At 41.2% G+C, this 25,924-nt stretch overlaps 1 protein-coding gene across 5 annotated transcripts in view; it reads right to left on the bottom strand.

Moving 5' to 3' along the window:
• Positions 1 to 13,714: 13,714 nt before the first annotated feature.
• The window catches only part of PDE4B (phosphodiesterase 4B), a 330,845-nt gene continuing 318,635 nt past the window's right edge, over positions 13,715 to 25,924 (bottom strand). For all 5 annotated transcript variants that reach the window (XM_089515368.1, XM_089515370.1, XM_089515369.1 and 2 more), the window contains 7 exons: positions 25,270 to 25,368; positions 24,979 to 25,143; positions 24,117 to 24,216; positions 22,463 to 22,617; positions 22,233 to 22,355; positions 20,435 to 20,617; positions 13,715 to 16,633 (listed from right to left, as the gene is read on the bottom strand). In XM_089515368.1, coding sequence (XP_089371494.1) covers positions 16,268 to 16,633; positions 20,435 to 20,617; positions 22,233 to 22,355; positions 22,463 to 22,617; positions 24,117 to 24,216; positions 24,979 to 25,143; positions 25,270 to 25,368 — 1,191 coding nt within the window. In that variant the 3' untranslated portion in view covers positions 13,715 to 16,267. The remainder of the gene's footprint in view (positions 16,634 to 20,434; positions 20,618 to 22,232; positions 22,356 to 22,462; positions 22,618 to 24,116; positions 24,217 to 24,978; positions 25,144 to 25,269; positions 25,369 to 25,924) is intronic.

Genomic DNA, 25,924 nt, shown 5'->3' with positions numbered 1-25,924 from the left:
TTTACAAGCTTGTTTGCAAGAATATCATGGGAAACCTTGTCAAACGCCTTACTGAAATCAAGATATACTATATCCACAGCATTCCCTTCATCTACCAAGCTGGTAATTTTATCAAAGAAAGAGATCAGATTTGTCTGGCATGACTTGTTTCTCTGAAACCCATGTTGACTTTTTGTGATTATGGCATTGCTTTCTAGATGTTCACAGACTCTCTGTTTAATGATCTGCTCTAGAATCTTTCCTGGTATTGATGTCAGACTGACTGGACGATAATTGTTGGGATCCTCTTTTTTCCCCTTTTTGAAGATGGGGACAACGTTTGCCCTCCTCCAGTCTGCTGGGACTTCTCCTGTTCTCCAGGAGTTCTCAAAGATTATTCCCAATGGCTCCGATATTACATTTGCCAGTTCTTTTAATACTCTTGGATGTAGTTCATCTGGTCCTGGAGATTTATATTCATTTAGATTAACAAGGTGTTCCTCTACTATCTCTTTACTTATTCTGTGCTGAAATTCCCATGTTCTGTCCTCTGCTCCATTATCTTCAGGTTGAGCACCCTTTGCCTTTTCTGAGAAGACTGAGGCAAAGAAGGTGTTGAGTAATTCTGCCTTTTCTCTGTCTTTTGTTAGCATTTTGCCATCTTCTCCACGCAGTGGCCCTATCGTTTCCTCCTTCTTCCTTTTGCTGCGGACATATCCAAAAAATCCCTTTTTGTTGTTCTTAACCTCTCTAGCAAGCCTGAGTTCATTCTGCGCTTTAGCTTTTCTGACTTTACCCCTACACATGCCTGCTATTTCTTTGAATTCCTTTTTTGTGATTTCCCCCTTTTTCCATTTCCTATACATGTTCCGTTTCAAACTTAGCTCGGTTGAAAGTTCCTTAGTCATCCATCCTGGTTTCTTGAGACACCTCCCATTTTTCTTTCTCACTGGAACTGTTTGAAATTGTGCCTTCAGTATCTCTCTTTTGAGAAACTCCCATCCGGTCTGAACTCCCTTCTCTTTTAGTATTTCTGACCATGGGATCACCCTCAATACTTCTCTAAGTTTACTGAAATCCGCTCTCCTAAAGTCTAGAATGCGTGTTTGACTATGCCTGGCTTCTCCTTTCCATTGTATAACAAACTCCAGGAGAACATGGTCACTTCCACCTAAGGATCCCACCACTTGCACCCCATTAACCAAGTCATCCTTGTTGGTTAGGATCAGATCCAAAATAGCTGACCCCCTTGTTGCCTCTTCCACCTTTTGGACCATGAAATAGTCTTCCAGGCAAGTGAGGAATTTGCTAGACCTTGAGGTTCTGGCTGAGTTTGACTTCCAACAAATATCAGGGTAGTTGAAGTTTCCCATCACTACTACATCTCTCTTTTCTGACTGTGTGGTCATCTGTTCTAGAAAGGCATCATCCAATTCCTCCGTCTGACTTGGGGGTCTGTAGTAGACTCCCACCATAACATCCTTGTTGTTTCCCTCCCCTTTGATTCTTATCCAGATGCTCTCCACCTGGCTTCCATGATTGATGTCCTGGATCTCTTCACTGGTGTAAATATCTCTGACATATAGTGCTATTCCTCCTCCTTTCCTGTTTGGCCTATTTCTCTTAAAAAGGTTATACCCCTCTATTTCCACATTCCAATCATGAGACTCGTCCCACCAGGTTTCAGTGATGCCTATTATATCATATTTGCTTTGCTGTACTAGGAGTTCAAGTTCATCTTGCTTATTTCCCATGCTCTGTGCATTAGTGTAGAGGCATCGCAGACCACGGGTCCCATTTTTGGTTTTGGTGAATAATAAGATTTTTAGTTAGAAATATGCAAGCATGCAATGAAACCATGACAGTAATTCAAACAGATATACCATTCAGGGCTAATCGAAATGGAGGTATGGAAATTAGATAGCAAAGTTTAGGGATATTGAGGGAGTAATATTTACCTGTCCTGGAGAAAAGATCTATGTGTGTCTTTTAAAATAAAAGATGCAAATCCTATACTATCTGTGGCATGGGAAGGCCTACACACAGCCACATTCTGCAAGTTCTCAATCTTTTGCCTTGTCGGGGCGCCGCCACAATAATCACAGAAGCATATCTTGGAGAAAAGGCCACAACTTTATTAATTGCAAGCAGCAATAAAACAGCATAGGGTTGGCCCATAGCATGAGGTCAGGATCTGGCAAAATCGACCAACACCCCGGTTGCTCGATACCCAAGGCCTGCACCAGGCCTGCTGTCAGGAAGACCAAGGGGCTATGGACCATCGGATAGCAACCAGCCGGTTGTCCGTATTTCCACCAGCCCCTAGTCACTGGGCCACGTAAAACGTAATGCCCCCCGCAATGGCCATACGTAATTGCTCAGCGTACCCAGGTCCCTAAGGACTCCCTCTCCAGTGCTCCGCAGCCCTGGAGACCATCCACCCCAGATCCTGGCCTATGCTGCCGCCCCTGGTTGTGACAGTAACACCAACCCAAGGGTGGGAGGGTGGATAGCTGATCGCAAAAGGCCCCAGACTCCACGCAGCATGGCTTTATATAGGCCAAGTCCAGGGCGGGGCCAAGCTAGGTCACTCCTCCCCCTCAAGGCAGCACCAATCAGCTGCCTTGGAGGACCAGAAGGAGTGACCATAGAGAAGCCCTCCAGCCGGCTAGAGTGGCCACCCCCGGAAGTTCCATCTCCAGCACCGCCCGCAGCCAATCAGGAGCCTTGGCCGCCCCGCAATGCATTTTGGGCGCGCCGAGGCCCAAATCGCCAGCGCTCCTGCTGGTGGCAACGCAGCTTCTGGGTGATTCCGGAAGCCGTTCTTTGTGTGCATCTCTACATGAATGTGAAATACAACATGGAACATTGATCCCCAAGTATCCTGCAAATTCTTCAGAGCAGGTTCACATCACATCCCTTTTAATAGTTTTGTTGTAAACAAACTTCTATTTATGCTGAGGGGAAGCTTGTAATTCCTCCTCTCCTGTATACTTTGAATGTTAGGAACAGGTTTTTTCCTATGTGCATTAATTCTATGTGCTCTTAAAGTTGGCATAGTCTTCCATTTCAGTTCATCATGTACAACTGTATATATCTAAAATGTTTCAGGGAGGAAAGCCTTTTAGCTTGCCATGGAAAGGGCACATTTGTTGTTTTTGGTTACTTTAAAAGCTTTGCCTCAAGAAAAAAGCTCTTGCATGACTGATTCTTCATGAAAAGAAAAGCCAAATAATTTCCCCTATAGATAGCAGTGCAGTAGTTTATGCAGAATGAGGTCTGTAGGCACCAACATGAAGCCACTGCTTTCATGGCAACAAATAATATATAACAAGCAAGGAGAAATGCCCCTGAGTTATGGGAGATACACTGCTTCCCTCTTACATTTGATAGTAGTGAGTAGATATATTTGTTGAGACACAAGCCTTTATCTTAATAAAAACACCAAGACATGGAAACCAGTAAACCAACTAAATGCACAAAGAGTGTATGCAGACTGGGGGTGGAGTGGGGGCGTAGTGTCCACACAACGCACACCCTGACCTCTTTCATAGCTGCTCTCTCCATTCTTAGGGACTCAACAGACCACCCCTTTGGAGTGGCCTGCAGCTGCCCCTTTTCTTGCCAGATCAGGGTTGCTGCAACTACATGCCATGGCCCCGATCTGACCATCTGGTCGGAGGGGGGGCACCATGGGGGCGGAGTCAGGGCGGCCAGTGTGCAATCTCCATGCACCCACTCTGGCACCCTTCTGTATGTCACTAAAATGAGTACCCAGCTTATTGGGGTAATTAGTTTACACCTTGTAAACCGCTTAGGGAGTGGTTAAGTGCATTGATAAGCTGTATAGAAATGTACTTGCTATTGCTCTATTGCTATACAGAATTCTGGTCATGTCTGAAAGTGGTGAAATCTTCCACTAAAGGCTGAAGGCTTAAACTTGTAAAATTTTGGCAAGCCAAGCTTTAACAGAACTATCTATGATTAGAGTAAGGCTAAAATGGACCTGTTCCCCAAAATTCTCATTCAAATTTTTGTTTACAAAGAATTTTGAGATTAATGTGTGTGTGTGTGTGTGTGTGTCTTAAGTTATTTTTGACTTATTGTGACCCTAAAGTGAACCTGTCTTAGGGTTTTCTTGACAGGTTCCATCAGAGGTGGTTTGCCATTGTCTGAGTAAGAGACTGTGACTTCCTAAAATCATCCAATGGGTCTCCATGGCTGAGCAAGTATTTAGTTCATACTCTCCAGAGTAATAGTCCTATATTCAAACCACTGCATCCCACTTTTACAAACTTTTGTTCAGTAGATACTTCACTGTTTGTTTATTTCTCAAAGTTTGTTAAGTTAAAATATAGGACGGGTGACACCTGGCTTGACAATAGCAAGTATGAAAGTGATCTAGCCATCTTAGTAGATCACAAGTTGAACATGAGTCAGCAGTGTGAAGTGGCAGCTTTAAAAGCCAATTCTGCTTTGGTCAGACCTCACATTGAATAATGTGTATAGTTCTGGACAACACAGTTCAAAAAGGATGTTAATAAGCTGGAGCATGGAGGAAGGTTACCAAAATGGTCAAAAGTCTGGAAACCAAACCCTATGAGGAGCAGCTTAGGGAACTGGGTATGTTTAGTCTGTTAAAGAGAAGGTTATGGAATGACATGATAGCCATATTTAAATATCTGAAGGGATGTCATATTGAAGAAGCATGTTTTCTGCTGTTGCAGAGACTAAGAGAGTAAAGGATTCAAAATACAGGAAATGAGATTCCACCTAAACATTAGGAAGAACTTCTTGATGGTAAGAGCTATTTGATAGTGGAATGTGCTGCCTTGGAGTGTGATGGAGTATCCTTTTTGAGGAGGCTGGACGGTTACCTGTTAGAAGTGCTTTGATTGTGTATTCCTATATGATGGGGTTGGGCTGAACGGCCCTTATGATCTCTTCCAACTATATGATTTTATGGTTCTATGATAACCCCACTAAGTAATTAATATAATAGTACCATAATCCTCTTTGGTCACTATATCTCATGGTTATATTTGCAGTTGCACTATTTGGACACTTGTGTAAGAAGATATCCTATTTCCTTTAAAGTAAGCAATTTCCCCCACAGTGCATAGTTGGCAGGCACAGTCCTCTACCTCATGACTAAAATGTCCTCTGAACATTTCCAGAACAGTTGAGAAGCTAGCAGAACCTTATTCTCCCTAGCAATCCATTGTTGCTCACATCTGTATATGGATGCTAAACAGGTTTCAGTCCATTAAGCAGATAAGGGTGATTATCACACGGAGATGTTTGGAGCTTTTTGCAGCTCAGTTCATATGTCACTGCGGGTCCAGCGATGTGAATTCATGCTAAAACCTGATGTGTTATCTCACGTGACTGCTTTCTATGGGGGGGTTCTTAGGAGGCACTTCTGCATTCAATCTGCATTGACTCTTCATTTTGGTGAATTCGGAAACAAGCGAATTCACCATAATCTGCTTCTAAGCTCACTTCGATTTAACTTCGAATTGGTCTGGTGTGGAAGATCACTCCGATGTCACCCCCCTTGGCCCCCTGCATCCTGCTCCTTCATCCCCCTCCTCCTCCTTCATGCCATCTCATACTCTCTGCCACCCTGCCACCCATCCCATCATCCCCTGACTGCTCCTTCATCCTGATCCTGGCCCCAGTGACCCCTTGTGACCTACCCCATCATCCCCTGACTGCTGCTTCATCCCGATCCTGGCCCTGGTGACCCCCTGCAACTTATCCCATTATCCTCTGACTGCTACTTCATCCTGATCCTGGCCCCAATGACTCCCTGCGACATATCCCATCATCCCCTGACTGCTGCTTCCTCCTGATCCTGGCCCCAGAGACCCCCTGCGATATATCCCATCATCCCCTGACTTCTGCTTCATCCCGATCCTGGCCCCAGTAGCCCCCTGCGACCTATCCCATCATACCCTGACTGCTCCTACACCCCGATGAAGGATGACAGCTAAGGAGGGGGCAGGGAAGCACAGCGTCCCGAGCCCCATTGAGCATGCACAAGGGTGCCGATTTGAATTGTTGAACCCTCTGGTGTGGTAATACAGTGTGCACTCACCACGCTTTGCTTGAATCCGCATCACTTGATTTGTCTGGAATTGAACTGACTCCTCTTCCCCCTTGATTCGGAAGGGCAATGGAAAGGCAACCAGGTGTGATAAAACATCACGTTTTAATGTGAATTTGCATTGCTAGATCTGGTGTGAAAAAACATCATGTTTTGAGTTGCTAGAACAGGAGTGACTGCTGATCTGAGCTGCAAACTCCCACGTGTGATAAGGCCCAAGGACAGGATTGCGTTAAGCAGGATTTTTTCATCAGAGTTACTTGACACTCAAGAAACATGTTTTTAAAACATTTTTTAAATATTTTCTACCGATTATTGTTCTCATCCCCAGGGCAGATCAAATGTGCATGTAGTGAGACTAGTACATGCAGGCCTACTCTCTCACTTCCACATATGCTGAATACATAGAAGCATAGTAAAATAACATCTAAAATCCACAAAACAGTGACTTTTTTATGCCTAAAAAAGATATCCCTGTTTTCTGAATTTTGGATGTTATTGTATTTTGTTGAATGGCCAACATGGCTACTCTTGAATATGTTTTCTATACAGAAGCATATACATGAATAGCCCTTATTAGTGGTTGCTATGTGATGTGTCTGATATCCAAAAGTTTGGGAATGTTCCCTATTAAACTACATCTCCTGCTAGCATGGCTAGTAGCCAGCATCCCACAAGAACAGGTACTCTCTGAATGATGGCCTTTTAAAGTATATTAATTTTAACACAGTTGAAGATTTTAGATTTTGCAGAACTTTAAAGAAGGCCACCCTATCATTTCAGTTTCCGAATAGCAAAAGAGAAGAAAGGGAAGGCGGGAGACCAAATGCAGTATAAATGTTTCATAAGAGATGCCTCATTTCTTAACTGTAGAACAATCTCCGCATCTGGGTAATAAAAATCAAGTGTATATTATACCTTAAAGGCATCAGATCCCATCTGATCTTGGAAGCTAAACACGGTGAGTCCTGGTTAGTATTTGAATGATAAAACACCAATGAATATCAAGTGCTGTAGGCTATATTTCAGAGAAAGAATCTGGCAGAACCACCTCTGAGTATTTCTTGCCTAAGAAAACCCTATGAAAAATGCATGGGGGTCATCATAAGTCCACACACAACCTGAAGGTATACTTACCCACCCCCACTAGATGGTGCTATCAACCCATGCTTGAACATACATATGGCAAGCCAGTGCTTTTCTACTTCCTGCTATCAAATGCAGATAAGCAATTGCCCTTCTTGCAGAAATCATGCTGCTTAAGCAATAACTGATACACATTACTGAATAAACAGCAAAAAATAACATTGGCCAAAGGCCTGGGAACTTTGTAGTATAGCAAATAAAACCACAATCCTATACCTGTCTGCTCAGAGGTAAGCCCTTTTGTGTTCAGTGGGTTTTACACCCAGCTTAATGAGTATAGTATTGCAGCCTGAGATATGAATCAGGGAGTCCCCAGTGCCATCAGTTAAGTCCCATTCTGTTGTTATGCACCCCTGCATATCCTGCAATGTATTTTGGAGTCCTCATAATTTGATATCTCATATTTGGAGATAGCATGTTTTTGAGAGATTGATGACTTTTGAGGAACACTAAAGGCCAGGTTCACAGGGAAAAAAGGAATTGTTTCCCCCAGGCATGTGTACATCCAAGTAAACAAAACCACTGAATTTAAAACAGTCTGCATTTCCCCTTAAAACCTGACACAAAGGATCTCTTCACACCTAAAGCAGTGAGACAATCTCTCTTTGCCTACCACCTGTTGTGTTCTCAGCCAAACTTCTCCATCCACCCATCACTGGGATATCCTGATCCAAGCACTGCTTTTATTAGTCTAGAATCCCATTGTCAATTCCTGTGACAAGTCATTCAACCAGTTACCTGGCCAGATAGACAGCAGTTCAGCAATGGCCTAGGGTTAATCTGAAGGTACAGGAGGCAAGGGAAGCTGAGGCCCGAAGGTTCCTAGAGACCAGCACCCATCATCCACCAGCCCCACCCTTCTGCTCTCCTTTAAAAACCTTGTAGGCAGAAGAGATTGTAAGGAGGCAAGAGAGAGGAAAGCACAACTGTTTTTTTTTTTTTTTAATTCTTAGTGTTTCAGGTTTAATGGTGATTGTATTTTAGTTAAGGGATGAGGGATGGAATTTTAGTTATATATATTATGTTTTGTTTAGGCATTTTATTTATTTGCTTGCGTAAATCGTTTATGTATTTTATGTGTTTTTATGTAATTTTGTAAACCGCTTTGAACAGCTAATTTCCTCCAACATCTGAAGTATCACTAACAGCTGGTGGGAATTAGGGATGTAAAGAATATTCACCAAAATTCGAAAATTAGTAGAAATATGTCTAATTCGAAAATTTCGAAAGCATTTTATAGAGAAGAAATTCTAATCACTTCTCGATCATGAGTAAGAATTTTGATTTTTAACCATTTCCAAATGAAGAGAAGAGAAGAAACTTTCAGCTGACAAATTCGACCTACACAATTTGGGTATTTTGCGTAAGAAAAGCTACCATTCATCCTGGGTTTTACCAGAGGCTATTTCCTTTGTTAGGGTGATTCCCCCCCCCCCCCCCCATCTTTGCTCACTCACAGCTTTACTTTGAAAAACAAAAGAGAACAAAAGGGGAGGCATTTTGTGTGTTGGTGGTAGATAAGACATTCTGCTCTTTATGCCATGCTCTTTTTGGATGCATCACACACTCTTATTCATGGATATTTTGAACTCTCCTTGCCTATATATATATATATATATATATATATATATATATATATAAAATGCAAAATAAAAGTAGTTTTGCCTTAGCATCACCTTGAGAGAGCTGGAGAGAGGTTTGTCATGCCCTGCCTCTGAGGCTGAGAGAATGTGCACTCTCCTTGCCTATTATTATTATTATTATTATTATTATTATATTTATTGCATGACCTTAGCATCACCATGGGAGAAGTGCAGAGTTGGTCATGCCCTGCCTCTGAGGCTGAGAGAGTGTGACCCTCACAAAAGAGAAGAAGGGGCAGGGTGGAGTGCAATGGCAGGAATTCTGCCATGATGGATAAAACCTAGCATTTGAAGGGATTCCAAGAGGTCATCCAACCCCCCCTCTTCTACCATGAAGGAATACCTAGGGGTTGGAGTTGAAGCTGAGAGCATGTGACTTGCCCAAGGTCAGCCAGTGAATTTCTATGGTGAACTGGGAGGCTAGAGTCCTGATCCCAGCTCAGCCATGTAAATCCACAGGGTGCCATTGGGTAAGTCACACTCTCTCACTCATGGATATTCTGCACTCTCCTTGCCAATTATTATTATTATTATTGTTATTATTATTGCATGACCTTGGCATCACCATGGGAGAGGTGCAGAGTTGGATCCCATGTATTCCTTCATAGCAGAAGGGGGTTGGACTGGATGGTCCTTGAGGGTCCCCTCAACTCTACCATTTCTTGTTGGAGCTTCAATCACAGTTTATTTGTTGAGACTGGGCTCCCCCCCCCCTTTGGTGTGTGTGCCTTCAGCTTTTTTAAAGCATAAGAATGTTCTTTAAACCTCTGCCAAACTTCCTTTTGACATGGTAATTGAGTTTGAAATGCAAAGTAATTCGCGTAATTATTCGACTTGTCTTTTATTGTCATTCGAGAAATCTGTGAAAAATATTTTGCTAGCTGCTGAAAGGGAGAGAAGAAATCATCTTTTGAAAGGGGGTTTTGTGGAACGAATATTTTTTAAAGAAATTCTCCTCAAGTTCTCAATGAACGAGAAGAAAAACATGGGTTTCTCAAATCACTAGTGGGAATGCCCAGCCCCCCCCCCCCCTCTGTTATTGGGTAACTGTCTCTCAGTCTGTCCTCTCATACCTGCACTACAGGGATAATACTGATCTCTCTTAAACAGTTTTGTAGGCATTACAACAAAGTAATGTACAGGAAGTACTCTGAATTCTTAAATTCTTATAAATTCAAAGCCATTATTGTTACTTGAAGAACAAAAATAATGTTACATGTCATTCAGCAGAACACTATTTATCTATGCCATAGTTTGCAGGGTCCAATGTGAGTATTTAACAATAAGTACTTAGAACTGAATATGGATTTTCTCAGTGTACCACTCGCCCGACTGCTGAAGAGTCTACCTTCTTCAACTAGCCGGAAGGTTTGTATTGGAGCCCCCCATCTTGTGATGTGGAAAATGTCAAAATCTATGCTAAGACTACTATGTTGGGAGTCGTTCCAGACGTCATGTCCACCATGACAACTGTGAGTCAGTCCCAAGTGGTATCTGGCACTATTCGTGCTGCTGGGCACACTCTGAAGCTTCTTTTCTGTGCTGGTGATCTGGGAGTAGAGGAACTTCTATAATTCTGTTGCAATGGACAGATCACCAACTGGTGGGGTTCAGACTTTCTGGGACTCAGAACATCGACAGCAGTAAGCGACTGATTAAGATGGTCTGTCCCAAGAGGCTTATGGATCTGGATGGTTTTCTGATGGCTCTTGAGGAGACTCCTACTGGTTCAGGAGGCGATTCTGTCAAAGCTCTGGTTGATCTCTGGAATGGGGAAATGGCCAGTGAAGTGGATAGGATCACTCCCAAGTGTCCCCTCTCAAAGAGTGGAGCCAAACAAGACCCCTATTTGTTTGAACTTGCTTTAACATTTTTGAGCATACACATGTACATCTTGGCAAGGGTCTTATAAAGATATCCTGAAGAGTATTTCTCAGTAAAAGGATACATCCACATTGAGACTGTTGTTCTAACATATAGTTTTATTTCTTAATAAATATGGCTAACAATCTGTACTGCTCCTATGGATGTGTAGCCTAAATGTTGTCCTAGACCACTTTAATAGCCAGAAGCTGCATTTGGTCAAGAAGGTATGCACTTAATAGACAGATACCAGGGCACAAGGAGGATGACGTTTCTGACACCCTCCCACCAACAAGCAAGGCTGTGACAATCAGAAGCAGGACCTCTGTCACAATTCCTTGCTGCAGCCTTGCTCATTGGTGAGGGGGCTGGAAACATCATGTGCATTATGCCCCATTGGCACTGATAGACCTCTTTCACCTGATGTGGCTGCTGGCTATGAAGATGAGCTGGAGAAACTGGGGCAGAGATGTTATTTAGTTATGCATTGATAACTAAGAAGAAGATGCAGAATTTTGCCATACATCTGTATTTGGGAGAACCAATGTGACACATGAAACCTAAACCCTCCTTATAGCAGACATATAGTGCTTTATCATAGTGGCATTTTCTTTAAAATCAAAAGCAGCACTAGAAGCAGAGTGAAGAGGTATCATATGCTTGGAGAAGCAGAGCATATGTGAGGTTGTTTGCATCAGAGCTTCAGATAGATGAGAGAGGGTTTGATACCCTTCTTCCCTCTGATACATCATCTTCTGTGATTCTCCTTTGCTCCTGATGACCACCTTGTTCATTTTTTTTTTCATTTTGAAAAGATAATATAATTGGAGTCATGTCAAATTTCTTCATGTTATATGGAAGAATATGGCCCGTTCCGCACGGGCATATAGTACGCGCGGAGTGCGTACTAGGGTTAGGAAGGGGTGTGACTTCTTCACGCCCCTAACCCTAGTATGCGCTCTGCGCGTACAAAATGGCGGCGCCCTATACAGACGGGGGCCACCATGTTGACGTCGTGGACGCATAGCATCCGGATGTTGCACTGTGTAGCATCTGGACGTCGCGCCACGTAGCGTCCGGACGTCGCGCCACGTAGCATCCAGACGTCATGCCGTGGAAATGACGTGGTGAGTGCGCCATTGGTGCCTCGCTGCATCATTTCTGCGATGCAAGAAGCGCCATTTTGGCGCTTCTTCTTAGCGGCGGTGGGAAGCCTCGCGGTTTGGCCGCTGGGGCTTCTCGCCGTCGCTAATGATGGCGCAGGCAGACCGCCGCTTTCTGGCGGTCTGTAACACGCCAAAGTGTCCCTTCTAAATCTAGTGTAGCTGTTGTGTCTCCCTGCATTAAACCTGTTCTGAAGGTTTGATTGCATTCCAACCTCATTTTGCTGGCTTGATGTTTCTCAGTCACCCTACTAATCCTGCCTTGCTCTTTGTCTTTTTTGTTTGCTGTTCAGTTGTTTTATGTTTTGTCCTTTTTATTTTTCCTTCAGTTGTTTTGTATTCTTTGCATCTTGTTTCAGGAATGCCTGCTGTGTGTTGAGGAAGCCTACCACGATGCATAGTTCTCCTCTAGAAGTTTATATAAATATGGCTCTTCCCTCACCTTTCCCATGTAACAACTTGTTCAAATGCCAGCAGGACTGGCCAAACTACTCAAGATATGCGGATGGCCCTTTTAGGCAATAAAGATTTAGGCAGACTTATAAAAGCATGCAATTTGGGATGCATGACCTAGGATCCTTTGCAATGTCATAGAGCAGAAATGAGGATGGGATCAGCTGGATGGGATCTGAAAATTCTATATACTCCCACTTTGCAAAGCATTCTGCAATGCATCTGTCAAAACAAATGTTTTTGCTATTGGCACAGGAGGAGAAAGCTCTTTGGCTGGCTTACCTCCTACGTAGTTAGCCTTTCATTCTCACATCTTGATAAATGTAGCAATAGTGTTTGCTTCCTGTGTTCCACACCTTTCCTGAAATGATCTTATCTTTTTTTTTCACCTCTCTCCTTCCGTGTTAGTCATCTCTTACATTCAGATAGAATAACCTCTCCTCTTTTCACCCTTTTGATCTCTGACATCTTTCCTTCTTCCTTCCCTCTGCTTTTTTTTAAGGATTCAGGATACTAATATCTTTTACATAACTTTACATGGATGTTGATAAATTGGCATAAAACAGGGGATGCATTACACCAAAAGTACACATGCTTCCTTTGAAATATGTAGAAGCAAGGTTCTATCTCTTTCCTAGTAACTGTAATGTATGGTTGGATTCCTTTTGGTAAAATGCACTGGCTTAACTCCTGTTACACCTGCATATACATTTTAATGCTTGGTGGGCTATACCTCTGCCCTTCATAACTGATGCAGTTATTTATCATTTTATGTTTTTGTATTTGTTTGTCTTGGAGAGAAAGTCATTCTGACAGCATGTAATTTCATGGATTACAAAACTGCGTGTTTAACCACTTCCCTAGGAAGAAGTTTTATTGGGCTCAGTCAGCAGTGGTGACTGCTTCGTGGCTTCCTTGTCAGTATGGCAATGAATCAACTTCATGTGTTAGTCTGAAACTTTAAAACCCCATGAAAACCCCATATATTAGATGCTGAAATTTAGTACCTTGGATAGCTCCTTTAGTTTTCAGACCCAGGGTAGATTCACCCCGCCCTACCTTCGCTAAGGCTTGCTTGTAAGTAGATATTATAGGTTTGCGTTGCAAGTCTTATAAGAAGCAACCACCTGGTAATAAAGACAGATAGAACTTCAGTTTGCATCTAAATGCAAAACTTATAATGAGTCTCCTTATTCCTCAGTCTTCTCCTTATTCCTCAATCTTCTGCTTTTCTCAGTTTCTCTTGGTATTTGATATTATTTTAAGAAGAAGGTGTTTAAAGCATCAAACAACAATTCAGACAAGTCAGTTCTGGATCCTAATATTTAGGAGTATATATTAAGAATGTATGTTTTAATATTGTGGCAAGACATTTTGGCATCCATTTTCTCTGCTGATGATATTGTGTGACTTCACGTTGTTTTTGACTTAATGGCAACCCTAAGGCAACACTATCATGGGGTTTTGTTGGCATGTTTCTTCTGAGGGGGGTTGTTATTGCCATCCTCTGAGGCTGAGAGAGCACGTCTTGTCCAGTGGGTTTACATGGTTGAACCAGCATTTGAACCCTGGTCTCCAAAGTCATAGTCCAATGCTCAAACCACTACACTGGCTTTCCCCATTCTCTTTATCAGCCACTGAAAAAATGAAGTTAGGAGGACTAGGTAATAGTCCTAGAATACAGAATATAGAAGTATTACAAAATGGATGATGTTAGATGCCGTCCTCTAAATTGAGGCCATGGGATAGTAAAGTACCAAATCTATAAATCTAGTAATCCCTTTTCACTAACATTTGTGTGCCCAGTGGTATTTCTCTTCCACTTGCTAGCAAATCAGACAGGCCTTGAGCTTCTGAATTAAAATGCCTGTGGTCCAACCAACAGAGTTATAGTGCTATTATTCCACTTTAATTGCTATGGTTCCACTCTATGAAATCCTGAGCTTTGTAGTTTGGTGAGGCAATATAACACTCTGGCTGAGAATTCTAAATGCCCTCCCTACACTACCAATCCATAGGATTTCATGGGACAGAACCATGGCACTGTAAGTGGAATAAGAATGCTAAAATACTATAATATGAATGAAGCCCTGTCCAGGGGTTGTGCTAACGCCAGTGGTTGTTCTGATTTTCTGCTCAGAATAGCATACTCATCATGGTTCCTAAAGTTTTTAAGTAATGTCTTTGCCTACATCCTGTAGGTGGCTTCCTGGACATGTGCATACAATGTCATAAGTCATGCTTTCATTTATTCACTTCATATAAAAATCTCTTAAGAATGCATCTGAACACAATATATAATACTATAACAACATACAATTGTGTGAAACTTTAAAACAATAATATAACCACCTGGAACAATGCAGTGTTCAACAGACATACAAACCCATTGATCATGCACAACTGTGCTATTTTCATCAACTAATTAGTCACAAGGTGGACTGAAAGCTTGAAACATAGCTTTACAAATTGAAATTGGCACTGTGTACATGCCTTACAAGCTTTGTTGGAAGAAGTTTCACAGCACAATTATAACATCAGTTCACATTTTGTAATAGAAATTCACATTGGCTTGTTCGTAAACTGGAAAATGACACATAACAGTTGTGGTGTTTACTGGGGAGCTCTTTCAGTACTTTCACATCATCTCAACAGACCATTGTAAATCTCTATCAAACAGTGATGTTTCCCCAAATCCTAGTGAAAATGAATCCCCCTGAGCCAATGCCCCTAAATGCCCTCTCTGGGTTTCATATGTCTCTTTTAAGCTATGTTCAGGCTCTTTTATTTTATGCAATACAAAAGGTTACAAAGAAAGTCAACTCTCATCCAGAGTCTTCTACATAAGTAACATCACCACCGGCAGGCAATGTTAATTTATATAAATTAATACTTACAAAACATTACATTATATACATTAAGTAATAAATAAACTGTTATAAACAGTACTGGACACATTAGAGCTCAAGGCAAGTGCAGGAGGAAAAAGGAGACATAACCAAGGTGATATGAACTATGCAGGAAAGAGAACACAAGAGGACTTAAGCATACAGCTTCCACTGAGTTAAGAGAAGAAGGAACAATGAGGGGAGAATGCTCACCACGCTACCTCAGTATGCTGGGTTTTGGTTATTTTTTTACATGTGCTGTATTGTGCTATGGGAACACAAAGCTACACTTTTATCCTGTGCACAACAGAAGTCAAAAACAGTTTGAGTGGAAAATACTGTTTCAGTAGCAAGCAAACAGAGGAGTTACACAGGTCTTGCAGACTGTTAAAGTGACCAAATGTGCAATTATGAAAAGAGGAGGGCACCCTGCTTTATTTAGTGAGTCAAAGTGATTAAACTGCAATAAAGTAACAAGTATTGCCCTTAAAAAGGAAGACATCATTCTTTAAAACAGGAATAATAATAATATTAATAAAAATTATACAACCATATCAAACACGTTTTGCTGCGTATTTAGTAGGTCTCTCAAAAAGATGTGGAAGTGTTTATAAAAAAGGCACACGGGTCTGCAGACAGGTGGACAAGTTTTAAACGCCAAGTTATGAATCAGTAGTTCTAGCTGTCAGACCTGTCTAGATTTCAGAACATCGTAAGAATAGAAAATATTTCAGTTGTGTGTCATTCTCTATCAGGCTTGTTCAATAATACCTCACACTGACTCTAGACCACCACAAAGATTTTGTTTTTTTGGCTGACAAAGCTTGAAACTGCAGTATAAATCACCTGTTAATTTCCTGAGCAGTCACTACACACTCTTCAACCCTGACTCCAATCTCGAGTAGCTGGAAAGGCCTTTTAGCCAATGGTAGATGCTGGCCCAAGACCTAGATTTCAGGCTAGTCAGCAAGACAACCTGCATGTGCATGAAATATTTAAATTCACCAACATAGATACAGTACATTAAGTATCAATTGGTGATGTATCTTCTGCCAGAATTTCTATATTAGCTTCCCTTTGAGAATCCCTTCTTCCAGGGTCAATCACACAGAGTGTCTTTGTACTGCTGAAATAGCTGATACTATCACTCTCTTTCTCAGGGCCATCAGAATCCTCTTCTTCAAGAGTAAGCTCAAACTGGAACTTCTCCATAAGGCCTTGACAGTCTCTGCCGCGCTCTTCAAGGGGAGGGGAAGGGCTCTGAGGGATCATGCTCTGGTACCAATTTCTGTTGTCTTCTAAGGTATCCAGGATATCTTGGGCATCCGGCTGCACTAGGTCTGCCCAGGTCTCCCAAAGTGGGTGGACAATATAATCAATGAACCCAACCTGTAAAGAAAACATAAGTAAAAGGCATTGTAGTTCTAAAGTTGTTAAGACTGACAATATTTATTAGACATATTTATGAACTGCACCACCATCCAATGGATATTCAAGATGATATGCAAATTAAAAGATAAATAACAGATAAAGGAAACTGATTTAAAAAATCAATTAAATCAGCGAATTAAATACAAGTGTGTAAATCTTCATTAAGCCAAGACAGAGAGTGAGCATTAAAATGTGTTGAAAGCTGAATGGAAAAAACAAACAAACCCCACTATCTTCACTGCCTATCCAGTTATGTAAGCCTCAGCAAGTTTTCCATAACAAGGGCTCTTCAACAGAAATGTCCCTGTCAAAATCTCAACCAACCAAGTCTTGCTTGGTGGTGAGAAATCTGAAAAAATATTATGGACAGATTCATATAGATAGATAAAGGAGGCAAACTGTAGGCTGGGAAAGGAGGAAGCAAAATGGAATAAAGATGAGTATGGGGAGGTTGCCACCAGGGGCAGAGGAGGAGTGCAGCAGGTCAGGTAAGGTTGGGTCAGCCAAAGAAGCGGTAGCAGGGGGTGGTAATGGCACATTTGTGGTTGGTGAAAACAGGAGCTCCTTTTCCTTTCCCACCCCTCTAGGATCCATGAAAGGAGGTGCTGGATGGTGGCAGTTGTGGTGTTTGCCCTTTCTTGAACCATTTACTCTTGGCTTTTGTTTCTGGGGCAGGAAATTCCTGGTTGCCATAGGGAAGCAAAGACAAGCTAGGTGAGGCATGCCTGTTGATGGTGCTTCCTTTCAAGGGACAGAAAGAAGGAAGGAGCCAGGTCCTTTCTTATTTTTATTCTCCCATTTTATTATGAGGAGCTTATTTCACACTTGCTCTCCTTATACCTCAAGGCAGGTCAGCTCCTACACCCCACAGAGGGTGGTGCCAGCACAGGCAGGCAGAAGTCTTGCTAAGTCTCCCATGGGTTGAGCCAGGCCTTGCAAAATAGTGCTGCCACGACTGAGTGGGAAACATATTGGTGTTGGTGCTCCAGAAGAACTGAAATTGCTCTGTATTATTATTATCATCACCAGTCTCCATTGGAAGCAATAACTTGACTCTCTGCCCCAGGAAAAAAAGAAACCCTGACTGGAAGCTCCAAATGGCTTCGGGATGAGCAGCTTACATGAGTCGGCTGTGCATGGGGGTGGGCAAGTGAGGTAGCAAACTGCTCTCTAGTATTGCCCACTAAAAGGTGCCAGTGGCAGGAATGAGCTGGCTGGGAAAAAGGTAGATCTCCTCACTCACAGTCCAATCCTGATGGCCCCCAGAAGCCAAACACACAACATCCCCCCTGCTCCGCCCCCCATGCTTTAAAAGGTTGGGGAGAAGGTTGGAGTTCGTGTGGGCAGAAAGTTGGGAAGTCCTCCCTCGTAGTGATAGTCTTCACAAACTAAGCTGACCCAGTGAGTGGGTTCAAACTGGTGGTGGCATGCGTGTTTGTGAGCATCTCTCTCTCTCTCTCTCCCTCACACACACACATGCACACACACACGTTATAAAATAGGGGTTACCAGTTTTTTTTAACAGATTCTCCCACTTTTTACTTTCCCCCCACTGTCTGCATTTCTCTTCTGCCCATAATTATTGATAATACAATTTCATAATTATTACTGAAAATAATTTTGTTGTAGGCAGGAGAGGGGTATTAAAATGATCCATACCAGGTGACAAATACACTACATATGCCACTGGTGCCAAGCTGCTTTAGTGCTTTATAAGTAAGGACCAGCATTTTGACTTTGACTCAGGAACAAATGTAAATTTACTGATAATGCACTATATGTTTAAACAGAGAAAACTGGGGTACTTTTTGGGGGGGTATATGTGTTTGTGCATTCTTATTTTAAATTACTAGGTTTTGTATGCATCATAGAAACATAAAAGAGGCACAATCTTCTTGAACACAGCAGTATTGCAATATTAATTTGTGGAAATAATGTGTCATTATGGGGAAATGATGATGGATATAAATATTACATCTGTGAATACGCTCTGAACAGGATTGCTGCTTTGTTACTTGAAAAAGCAAGTAGAAGACAGAGAATCTGAATGGCCATAACAGTTATGAAAAAGTTTTCTGTGTGGCCAGAGTTTGGCGTTTCACTCCAAAAGCTCTTGGAAGGCCATTCTATAGGCAGGAAAACAACTCTCAGAGGAACCCATCTTAGGATGTTTGGCTTGGAAATTACATTTGCGTCGTTCAGACACAACAGGATGTTAAACAAGCCATCACAATTCCATTGTAATTGTTGAGGTAACTTAAGCCAGAAGGTGATGAAAACTTCCTGCAGTGTATACTGCATTGAGATCGCAAGTTAAATAGTTTTTGCCTGGTTATTTGAAAGTGGGGTTCTTTGACATTTTACATTCATAAAGAAAGCCACCAGACGTGTTTGCAGTTTTTAAACAAAATTGGAAATTAATTTTCCCAGCAGACAGATCCAACCAAAAGAACAGACAGCATTTTAAACAAAGAGATATTGTATCACCATTGAGCCTAAATGAATGAAGTTTTTAGCATAAGCTTTTGTAGAGACAGTTTACTTCAAGAAGCAAGACTTTTATGCAGTTTTGAAAAAGGACCTTATTTTAATATTTTAAATCTATCAATTCATTTAGTCATTTTATTGAAGTGTTATTATGATTTAGTGCAATTTCATCCTGTTGTTTCTCTAAGTCCCTTTCATCTTGTCCTGTACAGTATGCTAATCAGAGGGAGTGCACTGTATGTCTTCACCCACTGCAGCAAAAGGGCTCACAAGTATTCAAAATTAGTACTGTGATCATAAGGATTTTCCATTCTCAAATGAAAATGATAGAACTCTCTTAATCTCATCTTTCTATTGGGGAGAACCACCCCAGAGCTGTGTTAGGCTAGGGGAGGAGGCTTCATCTTTTTTCTCCACTGTCCGCGAGACTAACAGGGATGGGGCTTTCGGTGGGTGGGACTTCCAGTATGGCATGTGTTCCCTCTTCTCATGCCACCCCCTGTGCGTGCCACTTCATCCCCCGTGCGTGCACACCAATCTGCTCCCTGGAGACAGAGCATATGGTAGGTGGAGCGCACACAGGGGACAAAGCAGTGCGCACATGGAGCATGGAGTAGCATGCATGGGGGGCTGAGTGTGCACACGTGCAGGGAGGGAGCAGAAGGAATGGTGGGGAGCCTGACTGGGTGTCACCCCCTCCCCTGGGGTGTCACCAGGTGCGGCCCCCGCCCCTCCACACCCCCAGTGATGCTACTGTCCAGGACCTTCTGTTAACAACTTGCAGCAAGAAGATTACTGTCATTTGCTTTATCCTTATACAGTTTTTAAGCTCTGTTATCCTGGTTCAGAAGTAATCTCCTATCTTGCTCCAGTGCCTCTGGATTGTACTGCAAGTTCAAAAAGATGTCAGAGAAACCTAGAACTTTGGAATAAACTTGCATTGAGCACCAGACACACATACACACACACTAACCTTTGGAGATTTTTCAGCAAATGAAAATTGCACATAAATGTATATCAGATATCACACACAAACACAAAACATGCCCTAGTGGTAAGAACTCAGATACATTTTGTAAACAGGTTCTACACTGTGAAGTCAAAGGCTTTCATGGCTAGTACCCATAGTTTTTTGTGGGGTTTTCGGGCTATGTGGCGATATGGTGAAATGTCAGGAATAAACTCTTCTAGAACATGGCCACACAGCCCAAAAAACCTACAGAAAACTAAGGATCAACACTGCCAGTGAGAGGAAATTTGAAGGTTTATTACCTGTGACTTCTCTACAGAAGCTGTGTGTTTGTCACACATTGGGCTAATTTCCATTCCTCTCTCTCGTTCTTTGTCCCCCTGCTGGAAAAACTCCTCCATGATTCGGTCAGTCCACTGCCGATAGAGTTCAAGGGATTTTGTGGGATTACTTAGATCAGCACAATGGACCATATTTCGGAGAACCTGTAATTGCAAAACCTGTATTAATTTGAAGGTTCACATAATCAGGCAGAACAACATTTTGTTCTGTACTCACTGGTACATTCAGTACAATTTTGCATTACAAGGAGAACATCTTGATCACACCAAAATACCCTTTATTTTGGAATATTTTATGAAAGATAACTGCATTAAAATACATTTTTACTGAGTCAGGATGCAGATTATCTGGTGGGAGGTCACTTTATGTCAACTTAATTAACTGTGGATATGCAAGAAAAGGAATGCACTTGGTCTGTGCCAATTCCACAAGCACTGTGCAGAATACTCATGTGTAAACTAGGCTTGGAAAGCAGGACAGCACCAGCTGGCTATGTCTTACTTCACAAGGAACTCATATTATTTGTTTTAGTTCAGCACTGCTTAGGACATTACTCTGCCCTGCTGATGTCTTTAAAATACAAGATGCAAAGGAAGAAAAAGTGGATACAGGCATGCCTTCAGTTTGCCTCAAGTTCATCAGACTGGATAGCTAAAGGTCCTTGTTTCTGTTCTGGGGTTTGACAAATCTTATAGACAGCCAGAGTGGAGCAGTGAATAGACAGTGATACTAGGGTTCCATCTGCACTGCAGAAATAATCCAGTCTGACACCACTTTAACTCCCATAGCTCAATGCTATGAAATCCTGGGATTTGTAGTTTTGTGAGGCACCAGCACTCTTTGGCAGAGAAGGCTAAATGTCTCACAAAACTACAATTCCCAGAATGCCATAGCATTGAGCCATGGCAGTTAAAGTGGTGTCAACCTGGATTATTTCTGCAGTGCTGATGCAGCCCTGAACTCAGGAACCCAGGTTTAAATTCCAACTCAGCTATATCATTTACTCATTGACCTTTGGTTAGCCACTGCTGCCCTCCCTTTAGGGAATAGATCCTTTTAGAATTTTGGCCAATTATGGAAAGGTTTAATTCTTGGAATTGCAAAGAACAAATTTACACGTTACACAACATTCAGCTGTACAACTAAATCAAATGAAGGCTAAACATCATTTCATAATCCTCAGGACTATGAGATCTCGTCTTTTCTAGCTGGGTTGTAGGGAGACAGTCAGAAGGAAAAAGAATACAGAAGACACCATTCTCTACATTCCTCTCTATTGGATAGGCTGATATGATTAAAATATTTATAATCTGCAGAATACACATCCTAGTTGTGGCAGTGTTTATATGCAAAATGTGGTCATTGGTTTAGTTTTGTTCCCTCATGTAACTGTCTGTGGCAGTTCATACTGAAGTGGCTGAAATGACTTCCAGTCAAATTCTACTGCTCTCTCTTTAAAACTCCATACTTGCTACAGTTTTCTTCCTAATGTCTATCACTGTCCCAACCAGCTCTGGATGGCTGTTTCCCATCTTGGAAAATGACTCCCACATCATTTTCTGAGAAAGTTTTTCTCCAGGGAAGTAGGCTTCAAGCACTGAAAGGGGCTCCAAAATTATGAGAGAGTAAAGACACACTTTCACCACTATGAGCCTAGTGATTAACCTTTTTTTCTGTTTTCTTGCCTCGCCTCCTTAAATAAATCACAGTAATATATATGTCTTCTTAAATAAATAAAATATTATCTCCCATACATACCTGTATTCTGTCTGTGTAATTATCCAGAAGGAGGACACCGGAACTTGTCACCTTTTTAGTTTCCACCATGGTTTTTAAGTCTGCCAGAAGAGACATGTGTTTTGACATATCTGTTGCTAAGACCTGCATGGAAGAAGAAAGAATTATCGCAAGGAAAGGGGAAATTGGCCTTCCATTTCATACAGGACAAGAGGGGCTAGCAAGAAAGCTAGAAGGTACCAAATTCTTACCATGTCTATCACCATTTTTCTGAGAGTTTGTCGTTGTTTCTTGGTCAGGTTCTGGAAGATGTCACAATTCTCTTCTTGTAGTAGCTTGAAACCCACAGCAAGATGGTGATTTTCTAAGACAGACTCATCATTGTACATTAGGGCAAGTTCGGAATCTGGAAGAAGGAGAACATAAGAGGAACCATGAAATGAAGCCCATGAGTTCAGAATGTTAGAAATTACAGAGCATGACTGAGGCAACATTTCCATCTCATTGCCCTGCTTGAAAGGAATCCAAAAGATAGCTGGAATAAAATTCAGTATTCAAGAATGGATTTGACAGCAATTTTAGTGATCATTTAAGGTAATGTAGGGATGTAGGAGAAAAATGTCTAGTTCAGATTTGGGTATGAATTTACTAAATTGAAAACGTTCCCACCTTAATATAACCTGGAGGGCAACTATGACCCTCCAGGTGTTTTAGGACTGCAACCCCCATTCTCTCACTATTGCTGGCTCTGTTGGCTATGACTCCTGGGAAGTGCAGTCTACATCTGGAGCACTCAAGTTGCCCACTGGCTTATAGTATGTTTGGGAAGGTTTAAATTTCATAGATTTCATATTAGTGAACCAGAGTGCACTTGACACAGGGGAAGAGGAGAGGGGAATCTTGTAAAAAGTATTCGAAAAAAATAGGTACAAATATGTGTATATTGGGGCAAATGTTAATTTTCAGATGGGCAGATCTTGCAGGACAAAATGAAAATGAAGGACCACAGGATAAAAACTATTGGTCAATGTACTAAGTGCTTCCACAAGCTATTTACAAATTATTTTATCAATAGTTCACACTGCAGCTAACAAAAATGTGTTTTTGGCATTATTAGTTTAGTTCTTCCTTGATTTGTTGTATATATTGGCACAAAAAGAGGTTTTGAAGATCAAATCAAATATCAATATGGTGCAATATTCTATTTCTACCATACTTTTTTCAACATGGATGTTTACAGTAAGAACATAAGAAACACCTGATGATGATAGACCAACTTTGCTTTTGTCTTCCCTGCTATTGTCTCTGACTTTAAAGGCTTCATTTGTCTATTACACAACCTACCCCTAATTACAGCTTGGAAAAATTACCTTTTTAAGTATAACTCCCAGAATTTCCCAACATCAGTGCTAGGGGATTCTGGAAACTTTATTAGAAAGCAACTTTTTCAGTCTCTGTTTGAATGCATTCCCTTTCAGATTACTTTGGGTATTTCCCACCTAGGAATTTATCACAACACAGTTTGGCTGATCATGTTCCTATTTGTCTGTGTCCTTCTCCATCCTGCTCATCTTTCTTAATTAGAAAAAAATATTACAGTATAGCCCCTTGTAGCTTGTGAATGTTGGCTGCATTGATAAATTGGGCCTGACATTTTTAAGCTTCACTCTCTAGAAGCACTTAACAATGTTAAATCAATTTGCTCATAAGATTTCTTTTAAATTACATGGTTGGGATATCACATTCATACAAACCAGTGAGTGCAGGCTGTAGAATTTAGAATTCTCCCCCTATATATCTATATGAACATAATATTTTATTAGTACACTGGATTCATGAGAAAAACAGGCCAGAACTGGTGGTACTTGTACCTATTTTAGTGCATTTAATAAGTACAGGACTCACTTGTGTTGATAAGAAATTGGTTGGAGACACCAGGATGATCCACGTCATGAATTGCTGCTGCAAAAATTGCTGCAAGAATTTCCAAATCAGTAAAGACAGCCTAACCAGAAAAGGGGAAAGGAATAGATATATCACAGTTACAAACTTATGAACAACCTGGTCATTCATCGGCACAAACTATGTCACTGGCATTTATTAAAATATGACATTAAACAAAATTAGTCACAATATTATTCAAATGACAGAGACTTCAGTATACTTTTCAGCACCACTTGCCATTTTTACTCCATTGTGGCATGTCCTCTTGGGATGCAATAACCCCAACAAACCCCTGACAGAAGGGAGAATTTATTTATTTTTTTGTTTTTGTGAATGTTTTTGTGAAAGCAGGTCTCCTTCACATTAATGGTAGTCTGGCATAAAACTTTTACAACACCACTCGTTAGTCCTCTGTGTGTGTGTAGGCACACACACACACACATGCACCCTCGAGTCACCTGTTGATTTGTGATGACACAATGAATTTAATAGGATTTTCTTAGGCAAGGAATACTCAGAGGTGGGTTTGTTCATTCTTTCCCTTGAAATATAGCTCACAGCATCTGGTATTCATTGGTGGTCTCCCATCCAAGTACTAATCAGGGATAACCCATGGATTTAATCATGCAATTACCTAGCATGCAAGAATACAAGGAAACACTTTTGGCATAATAGAAATATTGCCAAAACAACTGAATGAAGCATGTACATTTACATCAGAATATTAAGTGAGACATCATAAAATGGGAAACCAGAATCATCCAAGAAATATTAATTATTAAAATAAGAATAATTTTTCTCAAGGTGTGGGTGAACTACTCACATCCAAGGCTGGGGTAGACAAAAGAACATGAGTTGACTGAGCTACATCAGCTGCATGGAGACTGTTGTGGTAGGCAACGTCGGAATGGTAATGGTCTTCTAAAGTCATCATATAAGCTATAAATGTGTCTGATGAGATCTTGAATGTCTTCAGTAGATCTCTCTCCTATTCAAAGCAATTTAAAAGTTTAATTATGGACAGAAGGGTGGGATGGAAACTATAGTCAAGACTGTAACAATCTATAATAATGCATGATAATAAAGCAATCAAAACATCAATGTAATTACACACCTGAAAAATAGCATACATAATGCAGGTGAGAGGTCTACTGTGGGAATATCTTGCAACATTGAATATGTTCAGGCCCCATTTATTCAGATCCTCCAGTTCCTAAAGAGGAAAACAACCAATAAAAACCAATTAATAAATGCACAATGTCACTATAAACTGAGTGAATTTTTTTCTAAATATATATGAAGTAATTAATGAGGGGAGAGTATCCTGAAAGGAGATAAGGATATTTGAAGCATGGTAGGTATACTGGACTATGATTCTGGAAACCAGGGTTCAAAACCATGGAATCCCACTGGGTGATCTTGGACAAGGCAAACACTTTCAGCCACAGAGGAATGTAAAGGCAAAATCCATTTGAACAATTTTGCCAAGAAAACTCAGTGATAGGTTCACCTTAGTATTATCATTTGTTGGAAAAGACTTGAAAGCACAAAACAACAACAACAACATCAAGGTCGAAAGCAAATGAAGATTCATCCAAAGATTCATGCAAAGTCCAGAAAAGATTTTAAGGTTGTTAAATACCTAAAGTTAAATATTTAAAGTTGGTTTAATTCATTTTTAAAAACAATGACAATATTTATTATATTCACATTAATATTTGTACCAGAGCAACCACTTTACCTATAAGAAATCTGGCAGTTATAGTTCA

Source organism: Sceloporus occidentalis, unplaced genomic scaffold (assembly GCF_023333645.1).
Source record: "Sceloporus occidentalis isolate IW3139 unplaced genomic scaffold, rSceOcc1.0.p SCAF_3, whole genome shotgun sequence".
Classification (NCBI taxonomy): Eukaryota; Metazoa; Chordata; class Lepidosauria; order Squamata; family Phrynosomatidae; genus Sceloporus; species Sceloporus occidentalis.
Note: the sequence above shows the minus strand (reverse complement) of the source record. Positions and strands in the feature narration are given on the sequence as shown.